The sequence below is a fragment of the Cetorhinus maximus genome, unplaced genomic scaffold (genome assembly GCF_964194155.1).
Source record: "Cetorhinus maximus unplaced genomic scaffold, sCetMax3.hap1.1 HAP1_SCAFFOLD_1530, whole genome shotgun sequence".
In the NCBI taxonomy this organism is placed as follows: Eukaryota; Metazoa; Chordata; class Chondrichthyes; order Lamniformes; family Cetorhinidae; genus Cetorhinus; species Cetorhinus maximus.
The window spans coordinates 55,001-71,010 of record NW_027597470.1 but is presented as its reverse complement, the minus strand read 5'-3'; the positions used below and the strand labels follow the sequence as shown (position 1 = coordinate 71,010).

At 52.9% G+C, this 16,010-nt stretch overlaps 1 protein-coding gene across 1 annotated transcript in view; it reads left to right on the top strand.

The window, feature by feature from the left end:
- Nucleotides 1–13,276: 13,276 nt before the first annotated feature.
- Nucleotides 13,277–16,010, top strand: part of LOC144676343 (unconventional myosin-If-like) — a 52,195-nt gene continuing 49,461 nt past the window's right edge. The window contains exon 1 of the mRNA XM_078536788.1: nucleotides 13,277–13,299. Coding sequence (XP_078392914.1) covers nucleotides 13,297–13,299 — 3 coding nt within the window. The 5' untranslated portion in view covers nucleotides 13,277–13,296. The remainder of the gene's footprint in view (nucleotides 13,300–16,010) is intronic.

Here is a 16,010-nt window from a genome sequence, read left to right as displayed (position 1 = left end):
AGTGTAGAGGGAGATTTACTCTGTACCTAACCCCGTGCCGTACCTGTCCTGGGAGTGCCTGTCCATTGCCACTCTGAGTGACAAAACTTTGCAATTCCCGATCTGTTACCCCTCATTCTGAGCTGAAACATCCTAGCCCACACTCTCTCTAAAGTTGTGTCACGTTGAAATGTTGCATCGCCGGTGCTGTAACAGACCCTGAATCCTGTGAATACCTGATGCGTTTGATGGCCACTGTCACACCCTCTCTCTCTCTCTCTCTTTCTGCACCTTGCCCGGGCCATGTTCACTGTTGCACACTTCACCGTTCTACGTAGATTGACATCCCTCCAAAGCATTTATGGTTGGGTCTCCGGCGTCACTAAGTGTAGGATCCTGGACCAACGATCGCAAGACCTGGGTTCTTCCGCGCCCCTTCAGGGAAACATGTATTGCCTCCCCCCTCCCCCCCATAGTCTGTTCGAGCACCATCCATGTGTCAGGCTGCCTCGAGGCACTTTGCCTCAGCTGCTTGTGGTCCCAAATATTGACCTCAGCGCCTCCCCCCTGCAGCCCAATTCCCCACCCCCCTCCCCTGCCCCCCCGAGACCAGCCTCGCACTTGGCTGCGGGGAGTGGGGGGGGCGTGGGGAGGGGGGGTGAAGACATGGCAGGGTAGCCCACCATCCACACACCTGTCCCGAGACAACGCAAAGACACTCTGGCTGTTTCACGACCCAACGTTGGTTTGGAATGGAGCCGATTTTTGAGGGAGGGAGGGAGGGGTGGGTGGGTGGGGGGGATGAGCTGGTGGAAAGGTGGTTGGGGTGCCAGTAGAGAAAAGACCACCATCCCAAAATCCACCCATCACGCTGGGGGACAGTGAGGTTTGATGAACAGCCCTGTTGAAATTCATTGAAGTGAACGATGAAAAGAGTGATGTGAAACCTTGTAAATATTATAAAAGTGTATTTAAAATTGCTCTTTTATATATATATATATATATATATATTTATATATGTGTGTGTGTGTGTGTGTATATGTAAAATATATATATATATATACATACGTATATATACATATATATATATATAAAAGCAATGCACGTTCTGAAACTTCGATTTCATTCTGTTGTAAATGTGAAAGATCTCTTGCAAAAACTTCCAGGAGATGCGAGGATGGGACTTCAGCACCATTTTGGGATCGCAATAGTTTTTATTGCTGTACAGTTTTGCCTCTGTCCTAACAAGTTTTCCGTCTTGACGTTTTCCCCAACCCCCCCTCCTCTGCCTTCTGTGTTTCCCCCAACCCAACCCCACCCCAACCTCCCCAACCCCAACCCAACCTCCCCAACCCCACCCCAACCCAACCTCCCCAACCCAACCTCCCCAACCTCTCCAACCCCACCCCAACCCCACCCCACCCCAACCTCCCCAACCCCACCCCAACCTCCCCAACCCCACCCCAACCTCCCCAACCCCACCCCAACCTCCCCAACCCCACCCCAACCTCCCCAACCCCACCCCAACCTCCCCAACCCCACCCCAACCTCCCCAACCCCACCCCAACCTCCCCAACCCCACCCCAACCTCCCCAACCCCACCCCAACCTCCCCAACCCCACCCCAACCTCCCCAACCCCTCCCCAACCTCCCCAACCCCACCCCAACCTCCCCAACCCCACCCCAACCTCCCCAACCCCACCCCAACCTCCCCAACCCCACCCCAACCTCCCCAACCCCACCCCAACCTCCCCAACCCCACCCCAACCTCCCCAACCCCACCCCAACCTCCCCAACCCCACCCCAACCTCCCCAACCCCACCCCAACCTCCCCAACCCCACCCCAACCTCCCCAACCCCACCCCAACCTCCCCAACCCCACCCCAACCTCCCCAACCCCACCCCAACCTCCCCAACCCCACCCCAACCTCCCCAACCCCACCCCAACCTCCCCAACCCCACCCCAACCCAACCTCTCCAACCCCACACCAACCCAACCTCTCCAACCCCACACCAACCCAACCCAACCTCCCCAACCCCACCCCAACCCAACCCCACCCCACCCCAACCTCCCCGTGAAGCTTATCTCTTTATTTTCTGATCCTCATGTTTTCTTTTTCTATGTGCTGTCTTGTGGACTAATTAAAAAAAAAACACCCTCCGGCAAAATCGAGCCAATCTCGAGTCTTTTTGTCCTGCTGGGGGGGTGGGGGGAGGCAGCGTTGTGGGGTTTGGGGGGTGGGTGGGGTTTCGGTGGGGGGTAGTGAGGGTAGCTTCTCCTCGCCCTTGGACGTGTCGTGGGGGTTCGTCCCCGTGAGGGAAGGTTGAGCAAGTGGGGCCCACCCTCGTTTGGAGTTTAGAAGAATGAGTTCATGATCCCATTGAAACATATCAGATCCTGAGGGGATTTGACAGGGTGGATGCTGAGAGGATGTTTCTTCCCCCCACCCCCCTCTCGTGAGGAGGGAGGAGGAGGGAGGAAGGAGGGGGGCACAGTTTCAAAATTAGGCACCTCCCAGAGCAGTGGAAGCTGCGCCATTGGGTTGGATTCAAGGCTGAGTTGGATGGAACTTTGATCGACAAGGGAGTCGAGGGGTATGGGGTGGGTTGGGGGGAAAGGGAAGACGGCCATGTGCAGTCAAGGCCACAACCAGGTCAGCCATGATCTGACTTGGATGGAGGAGCAGGCTCGAGGGGCCGAATGGCCTACTCCTACCTCTCGCGTTCACCCCCCGGTACCCAGGGCTGGGTCCCACCACATGGCAGTGTGCCTGACCTGCCCTGTCCACTAGGTTAAGAAGGGGAGCAACCAACCAGGATGCTCACTGCCCACCCCCCACCTCCATGACTTGTCTTAGATAGTGTGTGTCTGAGGTGCTGGGACAATACTACACTCTGAAACCCACCCCCCCCACCACCTCCCCAGGGTTGAATAGGTAGCTGTTGCTAGTGAAGGGGGCAGGCAACCCAGAGATTGCACCTTCACCAATCTCTTTAAATACCTCAGGATGTGGATATTGTTGGCATTTATTGCCCATCCCTAATTGCCCCCTCGAGAAGGTGGTGGTGAGCCGTCTTCTTGAGCCGCTGCAGCCCCTGTGGTGTAGGTACACCCACCGTGCTGTTAGGGAGGGAGTTCCAGGATTTTGACCCAGCGACAGTGAAGGAGCGGCCGATATATTTCCAAGTCAGGATGATGAGTGGCTCGGAGGGGAACTTCCAGGTGGTGGTGTTCCCCGTGTGTCTGCTGCCCTTGTCCTTCTAGATGGTAGAAGTCACGAGATTGAATTGTTGGAAGGTGGTGGAAGGTGCTGTCGAAGGAGCCTTGGTGAGTTTCTGCAGTGCATCTTGTAGATGGTACACACACTGCTGCTACTGTGCGTCGGTGGTGGAGGGAGTGCCGATCAAGCGGGGCTGCTTTCTCCTGGCTGTCTTGCGTGTTGTTGGAGCTGCACTTATCCAGGCAAGTGGGGAGTATAAGATCATACACCTGACATGTGCCTTGTAGATGGTGGACAGGCTTTGGGGAGTCTGGAGGTGAGTTACTCCCCGCAGGATTCCCAGCCTCTGACCTGTTGTAGCCTCAGTGTTTATCCTTCTGACCCAGTTGAAGTTCTGGTCTTACTGTTGCTGCTGGGGGATTCAGCGACGGTAATAGCATTGAATAGCAATAGGAGGCTATTCCACCATGCAATTCGCGGTAAGCCTAAAATTGTCCTCCATGTACAACTCAAACTCGACAAACTGTCTTGTAGGGATTTGGCCACGCATAGCTCAGTTACACAATGCAGGGACTCTCCAGTTTCAGTATCACTCACCCAGTGACCTGTGCCCAGAGCTACGAGAAACAATTCAATCTCGTATTGAGCAATTGAGGTGAAAGATTGAGACATAGGAACACAGGACCTGGGGTGGAGTAGGCCATTCAGCCCTTCAAGCCTGCTCTGCTATTTGGTAAGACCATGGCTGATCTGACAGTGACCTCAACTCCCCTCTCCTGCCTGACCACGCCCACCCCACCCATAACCCTTGACCCCCCTGTCCATCGAAAACCTGTCTAACCCGGCCTTGAATTTATTCATTGTCCCAGCCTCCACCGCTTGCTGGGGAAGGGAATTCCACAGACTAATGACTCCTGAGCTCAGGACGCCAGTTCATGTGAAGATAGTTGGAGGGATGAGGGAACAGCTTGAAAGGAGAAGCCAACTCAGGAGGAATGGGTGCCCAAATTAGGTTCTGGGGCACAGAGAAGGCCGTTCAGCCCGTCTCTCCTGTGTACTCCCTTATGAAAGAACTTGCCCCTCCAGTGTTATCGTGGATGGTCACAGCACAGGAGGCCATTCAGCCCATTGTGTTCTCTGCTAGAGCAGCTCACATAGTCCAACATGAGCCATGCCTTCTCGCAATTTTTTTTTTCTCTTCAGATAATTATCCAGTTCCCTTTCGAAAGCCCCGATTGAATCTGCCTCCACCACACACTCTGGCAGATCCTAACCGCTCGCTGTTTTTAAAAAAAAACCACGTTTTTCCTCACGTCGCTGTGTTCTCTTATCCTTTCCCCTCCTCCTCCTGGCACCATGCCCCTAAGTGGGCGTTGGCAACCATGGACTTCCCCTCGGATGGGTCCATCGTTGCGCCGGGCAACGTACTGCAGTGGGTTTGCCATTGCCCTTCTGCAGTATGGCTGACCAGGAGACTCTCCCGCTCTTACCGCCTGCCCTCAGGCCTATTGGAAGGGTTTCCAGGCCGCTAATCAACCTGTGCGGCCACGTTATGGACACCTTCTGTGGCCAAAAAGCCCTGAATTGGGGCTCGACCCCCAGAAATTCCGGCTCGGAGGCAGGGATGGTACCACAAGCCCCATACAATCCTGTCACCGGACTCCTTAAAAACCATACCTTCCTCCAAATATTTACAAGGCCCCCTTTTTAAAAACTATTACGGTTTCTGCTTCCGTTGCCTCTTCACGAAGCATGCCACGTATTTCTCACATTGCGACTGGTGTTTATTTTAATTTTATGCCTACCGTTACCTTGACTGGCAGTAATTGGTGATTCTGGGAAGGAGGGGATCAAGTTGGGAGCCTTTAGCTTGTAGGAGGAGGAAGATTTGAGGGAGATGTGGAGGTTGCTTTGGGCTGCTGTACGACTCTGAGTCTCTTGACTTGGTCACACTTTTTCCCCATCTCCCCATCAGAACCGCAGCAAACTCTGACTCAGTGCGCTTAAGGCTTCTGTCCCAGTTTCTGGCCACTGCATTGGCACACTAACGGAAGCAGGAAGTACAACCAAGCTATGCATTGGCATGGTGTAATTGCTGGAGAATCGCGTCCAACTCTGGACGCCGCGCTTTAGGAAAGATATCGAAGCCTTGGGGAGGGTGTGAAGGGAGATTTCCCGGAGATGAGGGGCCACAGCTAATGTGGAAAGACAGGAGAAGCCGGGATTAGAGCAGAGGAGCTTAAGTACAGATTTGATCGAGGCGTTCAAAGTCACGAAGAGGTTTCTCGATTGAGTAAATAAGGGGAAACCGTTTCCACTGGGCAGGAGGGTCGGTAACCAGAGGGGGACACAGATTGAAGAGAATCGGGAAAAGAACCAGAGAGCGGGGGGGAGATGAGAATTATTTTTACACAGCGAGTTGTTGTGATCTGGAAGGCGTTGCCTGAAAGGGCGGTGGAAGCAGATTCAATAGGAACTTTCAAAAGGGGCATCGGGTAAACACTTGAAGGGGGAAAATTTGCAGAGTGATTGGGGGGGGGGGAAGAGCAGGGGGTGAGTGGGGACTAATTGGATAGCTCATTCAAAGAGCCAGCACAGGCATGATGGGCCAAATGGAAGTAGACCAGCTTCTCAAGATGGTTGTGAATGCTGTATCAAAGGTTACTGTGTCCAGAAATGATAGTGGACAAGGACACCTGGGGCCTAACATGTTAGCACTGAAAATGCTCACCTGAGCCAGAAGGTTAAGGGGTCAAGTGCAGTGACTTGAGCGCACACGATCTTGGCTGACGCTCCCAGTGCCATTACTGAGGGCGTTTCTTCCAAATGAGACATTAAACCCAGGTCCCGTCTGGCCGATTGCGTCGCTGGCTCGAGAACCTGTGGCACTTTAGAACAGGGATGTTGTCCCCTGGGAGCAACGCAGACTTAACTGGGCATTTATCTCATCGTTGTTTGCAAGCTGTGCTCAAGTGGACTGGCATGCGATTTGGGGTGTCCTGACACTGTACATAAATGGACCCTCTTTGGCTGAGTGTTTCACAGGCAAACCACAGCCGTTCGGACCCCAATATAGAGGAAACTGGTCAACTCCGGAGAAGATGTGAAAACATGACTGTCGCCTGGAGTTTTTAGGGCGCTGAGTAAGGTATTCCCAATTTCTGGAACGCTAGTGGATAAAAATAATTCTACAAAGCCATTGTGTGTTAATGTTCCATCATGAATATATTCAAGGTTGAGTTAGACAGATTTTTGATTGACAGGGGAGTCGAGGGTTATGCAGGGGACAGGCAGGGGAGTAGAGTTAAGGCCGCAACCCGATCAGCCGTGATCTTATGAAATGGCGGAGCAGGCTCGAGGGGTGGAATGGCCTCCTTCTGCTCCTGAGTCCGATGTTCCTAAGATGCAACAATCAGGCAAGACTGAACAGGTTCCAGAAAGAGACTGCATAGAGATCTTTAAAATGATGAAGGGGTTTGATCTGATAGACGTAGAGAAAACATTTCTACTTGTGGAACTAGAGACCATCCATGGTAAGACAGTCACTAATAAATCCAATGGGGAATTCAGGAGAAACTTCTTCACCCCAGAGAGCAGGGAGAGTGTGGGACTCACTCCCACGGGGAGCAGGGAGAGTGTGGGACTCACTCCCACGGGGAGCGGGGAGAGTGTGGGACTCTCTCCCACGGGGAGCAGGGAGAATGTGGGACTCACTCCCGCGGGGACTGGGGAGAATGTGGGACTCGCTCCCACGGGGAGTGGTCGAGGTGAATCGCGGAGATGGATTGAAGCGGGGGAAGCTGGATAAACACATGAGGGAGGAAGGAATAGGCGGGCTTTTTAAAATTCAATTACAGAATGAGGGTGTCACTGGCAAGGCTAGCATTTATTGCCCATCCCTAATTCCCCCCCTGAATGAGCTGCCTAAAACCTGGTGGCTTACTAACCCATTTCAGAGGGGGCAGTTAAGAGTCAACCACATGGCTGTGGGTCTGGAGTCACATGTAGGCCAGACCAGGTAAGGACAACAGATTTCCTTCCCTAAAAGGACATTGGTGAACCAGATGGGTTTTTACAACAACTCATTAAGGCTTCATGGCCACCACTAGCTTTTTAATTCCAGATTTATTTAAATCTGCCCCCCTCACAACCCCAAGTGGGATTTGAACTGCTGTCTCGTGGGTTAGTCCAGGCCTCTGGGTTAGTAGTCTATTGATATAGCCACTCTGCAGCCCTCCCCAGTAGCATTGGTGGACTTGGGCGGGTGTTGAAGTAGGAGATCAGCCACAATCTCATTGAAGGGCGCAGCAGACTCAGAAGGGCCGAATGGCCTACTCCTGCTGCTATTTTTTAAAAAAAAATGTTTTTCACGAGGAGGGTCCACATGGAACATAAATGCTGGCTTGACCCAGACAGAGTGAGTGACCCGTTTCTGTGCTATGAATACTAATGCTAGCTCAGAAAGACCATTTCAAGGGCTCGACTTCAATCTAAGCAAAGGAAACATGCACAACAATCCCTCAGCCGAGGGCAAATGCAGTACCTTTTTAATACTGACAGGATAGACTGCGAGGATTTATTAAGCGCTGAATGCCCAGTGCCAGTGAAGTGAAGTAAAATGAACCCTGCCAAGTCTTCCAAGAGGCACATGGGTGGGGGAAGCACTTGGCCGATCGTAAATACTCAAGGCAGGACGAGATGCGTAGAGTCCAGAAGAGCTTAGACAGGGGCAGATTTGTAGCCACCACAATACGAGATGAAGTTGTCTGAGTCGCAGACAGAGGGACAGAATTCAGCCAGACGTGCGAGGGCTGAGAGGAGGAGGAGTGAGAAAGCCAAAGGACGTTGAGTGACTCAAAAAAAAACAAGATGGCCAGGAATTTATTTATCCCAGAGGGGACTCGGGGGCGAGTAGCGAAGTCCGCGAGGTGTTGATGAGGGAGTGGAGTGCGGGGAAGATTCCTCTAAGTCGGAATTCAGCTCCGGTGATTTTCGAAGAGTTAACTGAAGGAATTGGGGGAGAGCAGAGTTCTCGGAGGGTCGTAGGGTCTGGAGGAGACTTTGAGATAGGGAGGGGTGTAGGGGCTGGAGGAGGTTACAGAGATAGGGAGGGGTGTAGGGGCTGGAGGAGGTTACAGAGATAGGGAGGGGTGTAGGGGCTGGAGGAGGTTACAGAGATAGGGAGGGGTGTGGTGGCTGGAGGAGGTTACAGGGATAGGGAGGGGTGTAGGGGCTGGAGGAGGTTACAGAGATAGGGAGGGGTGTTGGGACTGGAGGGGGTTACAGAGATAGGGAGGGGTGTAGGGGCTGGAGGAGGTTACAGAGATAGGGAGGGGTGTAGGGGCTGGAGGAGGTTACAGAGATAGGGATGGGTGTAGGAGTTGGAGGAGGTTACAGAGATAGGGAGGGGTGTAGGGGCTGGAGGAGGTTACAGAGATAGGGAGGGGTGTAGGGGCTGGAGGGGGTTACAGAGATAGGGAGGGGTGTAGGGGCTGGAGGAGGTTACAGAGATAGGGAGGGGTGTAGGGGCTGGAGGGGGTTACAGAGATAGGGAGGGGTGTAGGGGCTGGAGGGGGTTACAGAGATAGGGAGGGGTGTAGGGGCTGGAGGAGGTTACAGAGATAGGGAGGGGTGTAGGGGCTGGAGGGGGTTACAGAGATAGGGAGGGGTGTAGGGGCTGGAGGTGGTTACAGAGATAGGGAGGGGTGTAGGGGCTGGAGGAGGTTACAGAGATAGGGAGGGGTGTAGGGGCTGGAGGAGGTTACAGAGATAGGGATGGGTGTAGGAGTTGGAGGAGGTTACAGAGATAGGGAGGGGTGTAGGGGCTGGAGGATGTTACAGAGATAGGGAGGGGTGTAGGGCCTGGAGGAGGTTACAGAGATAGGGAGGGATGAGGGGTATGGAGGGATTTGCAGACAAGAATGAGAACTTTAGAATCGAGGTGTTGCCGGACCCAGAGCCAGTGTAGGACAGAGATCATGGGGGTGACGATGAGATTACTCAGGGTATTGAAGCCTGAGGTTTGGTGGCGGTGTGGACTGGGATCTTGGCAGAGGTACGGGAGCAATGGGGGGAGATAATGGGGTGACCGCAGGAAACTCCATTGGGAGAGGATTCCCAGTTTGGGTAACAGCAGGATACTGGAGCCAGGTCTAGATGGTGGTGTCAATCAATGCATTCAAGGCATGACATGGTTACAGGTGGGAGCTAAAGATGACACCTTCAGCTTTGCCAATGTTGAGTGAGAGGTATTTATGACTTAAGTGTGACTTAATGTCACGCGTGCAGTTGGAGCCGTTCGCATCCACGATTGGATCGATGTAAGGGGAGTAGATCTTTGCGTTGTCAGAGTACGTGTGAAAGTGGACGTGACACTTCCAGATGAGCGTTGCTGAAACTGTCGAAGCTTTTCATCTTGCACTCACCAGGACAGGCGCAAGAATACCAAATTTCAAAGGGAGCAACAATTTACACTGCATGAGAAAAGGCTGCTGATTTGGTTTGTAAGTCGACTCTGATTGGTTGAGGCGTTGCATTGGGGAATGGACCAGGGAACTATTGTCCTCCCCGCTTTTGGTTGATTCGAAAAAGACCACAGTGCCTGGACATATTCCTTTTGGCTGCAGAGGACAGGTCTTTGTGTTTGAATATAGGTAGCCTCTAGCACGTATAAGTGAGCTACATTGTGAGCCCGACTGGTAATCTTAAATTGGCTGTCAGTGTTGATTGTTAGTTCATTTGTTAATTGCTCGTGTAATTCTTAACACTTCCAAATGAATCCCCAAGGTGACTTTTGTAACTATTGGGGGAGGGGTTGGGAGTGGAGTCCTGAGGCATCCAGGAGGTCACCAATACTCGGGAAAGGAGGCATTGGAACTGGAGATGGCACAATGGCTGCCTTACAACAGGTAAGGGCAGAGCTAGGAGAGTTTGATGGGGAGAGCTAAAGGTTAGAGGGCAACTCATGCAACTCACTCCCAACCCTCGCTTGTTCCCCATGCAGCTTACTCAGGACTGAGGGGTTTTGCAGAGCAGGAGGGACTGAACAGGCTTTCCTCTAGAAAAGAGGAGGCTGAGGCGGGGGTGACCTGACAGAGGTCTTCCGGAATACGAAAGGGGGGCCATTGATATAAGATAGTCGCTAATAAATCCACTGGGGAATTCAGGAGAAACTTCTTTACCCAGAGCATGGGGAGAATGTGGGACTCGCTCCCACAGGGAGTGGTCGAGGTGAAACGCAGAGATGCGTTGAAGGAGGGGGGAAGCTGGATAATCACACAAGGAATAGAAGGATACGTTGATGGGGTGAGATGAGGAAGGGGTGGGGGGAGGCTTGTGTGGAGCAGAAACACCAGCACGGAGCAGAGGGGCCGAATGGCTTGTTTTTGTGCTGGGAATACTGTGTAATGTTCCTATTTGGTGCATGACCCTGTACTCTCCCTCAAAATAAGCTTTGGTTATTTGTCACATTGGATGTGAGCATCACTGGCTAGGCCAGCATTTATTGCCCATCTTGAATTGCCCCTTGAGAAGGTGGGGGGGTGAGCTGCCTTCTTGAACCGCTGCAGTCCCTGTGGTGTAGGTACACCCACCGTGCTGTGAGGGAGGGAGTTCCAGGATTTTGACCCAGCCACAGTGAAGGAACGGCTGATATATTTCCAAGTCAGGATGGTGAGTGGCTTGGAGGGGAACTTCCAACTGGTGGTGTTCCCATGTGTCTGCTGCCCTTGTCCTTCTAGGTGGTAGAGGTCGTGGGTTTGGAAGGTGCTGTCGAAGGAGCCTTGGTGAGTTGCTGCAGTGCATCTTGTAGATGGTACACACACTGCTGCTACTGTGTGTCAGTGGTGGAGGGAGTGAATGTTTGTGGATGGGGTGCCAATCAAGTGGGGCTGCTTTGTCCTGGATGGTGTTGAGCTTCTTGAGTGTTGTGGGAGCTGCACTCACTCAGGCCAGTGGGGAGTATTCCATCACACTCCTGACTTGTGCCTTGTAGATGGTGGACAGGCTTTGGGGAGTCAGGAGGTGAGTTACTCTCCACAGAATTCCCAGCCTCTGACCTGCTCTGCTCTTGTAGCCACAGTATTTATATGGCTGGGTCCAGTTCAGTTTATGGTCAATGGTAACCCCCAGAATGTTGATAGTTGGGGATTGAGTGATGGTAATGCTATTGAATATCAAGGGACGATCACTAGATTCTCTCTTGTTGAGGATGGTCATTGCCTGGCACTTGTGTAGTGTGAATGTTACTTGCCACTTGTCAGCCCAAGCCTGGATATTGTCCAGGTCTTGCTGCATTTGGACATGGACTGCTTCAGTATCTGAGGAGTCGCGAATGGTGCTGAACATTGTGCAATCATCAGTGAACATCCCCAATTCTGACCTTATGATGGAAGGAAGGTTATTGATGAAGCAGCTGAAGATGGTTGGGCCCAGGACACTACCCTGAGGAACTCCTGCAGTGATGTCCTGGTGCTGAGATGGTTGGCCCTCAACAACCACAACCATCTTCCTTTGTGCTAGGTATGACTCCAACCAGCGGAGAGTTTTCCCCCTGATTCCCATTGGCTCCAGTATTGCCAGGGCTCCTTGATGCCACACTCGGTCAAAAGCTGCCTTGATGTCAAGGGCAGTCACTCTCTCACCTCACCTCGGGAGTTCAGCTCTTCTGTCCATGTTTGAACCAAGGCTGTAATGAGGTCAGGAGCTGAGTGGCCCTGGCGGAACACAAACTGAGCGTCAGTGAGCAGGTTATTGCTAAGCAAGTGATGCTTGATGGCACTGTCGAAGAAGCTGCCCGTCACTTTGCCAATGATCGATCTGGTGGTAATTGGCCGGACTTAGGGTTGCCAACCCTCCAGGATTGGCCTGGGGTCTCCAGGAATTGTGGTTCGGTCTCCGGAGCACTGCCATGTGCGTGCAGCTGCCATTTTCTTTCAACATTCCTCTTTACCGGATGTAAAAATATTGAAAATGGGGAGAGGGCCGTCTGGCTGACAGTCAAGCATCATCCAATTGGGCGATGAGTCTTTTTGCTGTCCAATTGGCGTAGGAAGGCAGTTCGTCACAAGGATGGATGTGTTGGCCGACTAATGGCTGGAGTGCCGGGGTGGGTGGGTGGGCAAGTCACAGAGAGTCAGACAGCACAGAAACAGGCCCTTCGGCCCGTCGTGCCCATGCTGGCCACCAAGCCCCCTATCCGTTCTAATCCCGCTCTCCGGCACTTGGCGTTTCGAGGGCTCATCCAAATGCTTCTTCAGCGCAGGGAGGTGGGGAAGCCTCCAAGGGGTGGGGCGGTGGTGGGGGGCGCATTTAGTCAACATTCACCCTCGCCCAGGTGGGAATGTGCCCCCTGCCCGCGATGGGTGATTTTTTTTTTGTCCTCCCACCACCCACCCCCAACACATCGGTCCCGCTTGACAGCCAACGCCGTGGTACTGACTGGAACTGACGAAGGGGCGCAGATTCCCCCTCTCCGCCCCCCCGGACTTTGCCCAGTGGGCTAGCAGGGGTAGGAGGAGGGAGGGTAAACAAAGGGCCACACTGGTTGGAGTTAGGAGGAGGGGTGGTGGTGGCGTTTGGTGGTGCGAAAGCCACTTGCAAAGTGCCAGCAGTCCCACTAGATGGTGCAGGACAAGGCTTGACAGAGGAGACACCACTGACTTTGTACCCAGAATTCGTGAGTGCAAACTCTTCCCTTGGCCCTACCTGCCTGTACCTGAGGATCCGTGTGCAGCAGATTGAGGCATTCCAACCCACAGGAAGGAGAGAGAGAGAGAGAGAGGAAAAAATCTTAACACGAGGGTGTTAAAAGGGAAAAAAACGCAGGATTCCCTCCTCTCCACTGGTGACTTAAGAATTACCCCTCTACCTACCTCCTCCTCATCCCACACAGTCTGGTGAATCTATTCTCACTGGGCAAGGTGGTGGGTGGTGGGGGGGGGATGTAAAGGAAGGTGCTAAGAACAGAGAGAGAGAGAGAGAGGGAGGTGGGGAGAGGGGGGAGGATAAAAAACTATGGCCTTTTCAACCTAGAAGAGAGGACATCGCCTTAAAACCAACAACAGGGAGACAAGAGACAAGATTGTTTCCTGGAACGATGGTAAGTTGCCTCAATTGATAACCCAACTTTTTCTTCACCTCCCCAACCCCCCCCAAAAAACAAGATATAAAAGATTTGAAGTGTCTTGTTTGTCGCCGCTGGTCAATTGCAGGCGACAGAAACTTTTTCAAAACTTTGAACAAAGTTTGTAGAAGTTGTCGAAAGAGGATTTCCCTGTGGGTCAAAAGTTTCTCTTTTTTTATGGGGATGGGGAGGAAGCAATAGAGAATTTCACCTTTTGATCCCCAGGCTCCCTTGTATTAGAAATCTTCTTTTCAGCGCTTGGGGCGTCCGCCTCTCTGCATTTTAATTCCGATTTCTCACCCAGTTTACAGCAGGTTTGTTGTTGTGTGTTTTTTAACAGAAATATATATAAGAATTAATTTCCGCGTTCCTGGTTTTGAGGGGGTTGAGCGCCTGGGAAAACTGGGCACCCGCGAGAACCCACGTTAAGGCAGGAGGAGGCCATTCAGCCCATCAGCTCCTGCTTTCCCCCCGCCCCATTCAGGTCAGATCATGGCTGATCTGCATGGGGGACTTCACCTTGGGCACCCTAACCCTTCAATCCCCTCAACCCAACAGAAATCTCGGTTTTTGACATTTCCAATTGACCCCACCCTCCCCCCAGCCTTGACATTTTTTTTTGGGAGGGGGGAGAGAGTTCCAGATTCCCCCTGGGGTGTGAAGTGCTTCCTGGCATCACCCCTGATCAGTCTGGCTCCCATTTTAAGGTTCTGCCCCCCCAACTTGTTCCAGACTCTCTTCCACCAGCCCCCACCGACCCCCACCAGAGGAAATAGTTTCTCTCTATCCGTCCTTAAATCATCTTAAACCCCCCTCGATTCGATCACCCCCTTCATCTCCCACCCTCGAGGGGATACAAGCCAAGTGTGTGTGTGTGACCCGCCCTCGGAGTTTAACCCTTTCAGCCCCGGGATGGTTCTGGTCAATCTGCCCTGCTCCCCCTCCACCTCCGAGGGCCAATACGTCCTTCCTGAGGTATGGGAGAGGGGCCCAGAACTGGACCCGGTTACTCCCGATGGGGTGGGGTGGGGTCTGAGCAGAGCTTTCCCAAAAACCGAAGCGTCGCTCCCTCCCCCTTCGCAACCCCGGTTCCCTCGGGATTAAAGCCATTAACCAAAAGGTTGTGGGGCCCGGCCCCTGGTCTAGAGGCTCCCGGTGTATTGTCCGGGGTCAAACAACGCTGGGGAACCCGGGCAGTCCGTCGTCTCCAGCGGGATGCAGGACAGGTCAGGAGCAGCCCGCGGGAGCGCTGGAAGAAGTGACTGAGTGGGGCGGAGGAGGCTGCAGAGACTGAGGGATGAGGGAGGGGAAGGTGATAAGGGGGGAAGGGGGGGAGCAGAGCGCTGGGACTCGAAATGGAGGTGAGCCAAGAGGGGTCACTTCAGACATTTTAAAAGAAAAGTCCAGGACAAACGAACGTGCAAACGTGCGAATCAGGAACAGGAGTGAGGCCATTCGGCCCCTCGAGCCTGCTGCGCCAGTCAATAAGATTGCGGCTGATCTGATCGTAACCTCAACCCCACATTCCCCCCTACCCCCCGATAACCTTTCACCCCCTTGTTAATCAAGAATCTATCCACCTCCGCCTTAAAAATATTCAAAGGCTCTGCTTCCACCGCCTTTTCAGGGAGAGAGTTCCAAAGACTCATGACCCTCAGAGACAAAAATTCTCCTCATCTCCGTTTTAAATGGACGACCCCTTGTTTTTAAACAGTGACCCCTAGTTCTAGATTCTCCCACAAGGGGAAACATCCTCTCCACGTCCACCCTGTCAAGACCCCTCAGGATCTTATAGGTTTCAATCAAGTTGCCTCTTACTCTTCTAAACTCCAGTGGATACAAGCCTAGTCTGTCCAACCTTTCCTCATAAGACAACCCACCCATTCCTGGTATTAGTCTGGTAAACCTTCTCTGAACTGCTTCCAACACATTTACATCCTTCTTTAAATAAGGAGACCAACGCTGTACACAATACTCCAGATGTGGTCTCACCAACACCCTGTACAACTGAAGCAGAACCTCCCTACTTTTGCAATCAATTCCCCTCCCAATAAACAATAACATCCTGTTAGCTTTCCCAATTATCTGCTGTACCTACAGATCAACCTTCGGTGATTCATGCACTAGGACACCCAGATCCCTCTGAATCTCAGAGCTCTGCAATCTCCCACCACTTAGATAATAAGCTTCCTGTTTATTCCTCCTGCCACCAATCGAGTTCCGTCCTTACCCCCAGTCTGGCCGACACGTGACTCCGGGCCCACAGCCCATGTGGTTGACTCTTAACCGCGCCCCCCTCCGAAATGGCCGAGCGAGGCCACTCAGTCCAAAGGGGCAATTAGGGATGGGCAACAAACGCCAGCCTTACCCAGTGACGCCCACGTCCCCATGAAAGGATGAAGCACACAATTGCGGGGTCGGAGGGTGTAATGGAAGGAGCTGGGGTGGAGAATTTCGATGTTGCAGAGGTCGGGCTGAGCAGAAGCACCAGGAGGAGGGGGCAGGGCTGGTTGGTGGAGGTGGGAGGTGAGGGTTTTTCCAGGAGGGCATCAGTCTTGGTGCAGGACGTGGGGGTGGGGGGGGATAGGACGGATAGTGAGGGTGGCTGGGTAGGCGCAGAGAGATAATGGAGTAGTTTGGGGAGAGCCCTCGTAAAGAATTGGGAAAACCTGCCTGAGGCGGTGGCT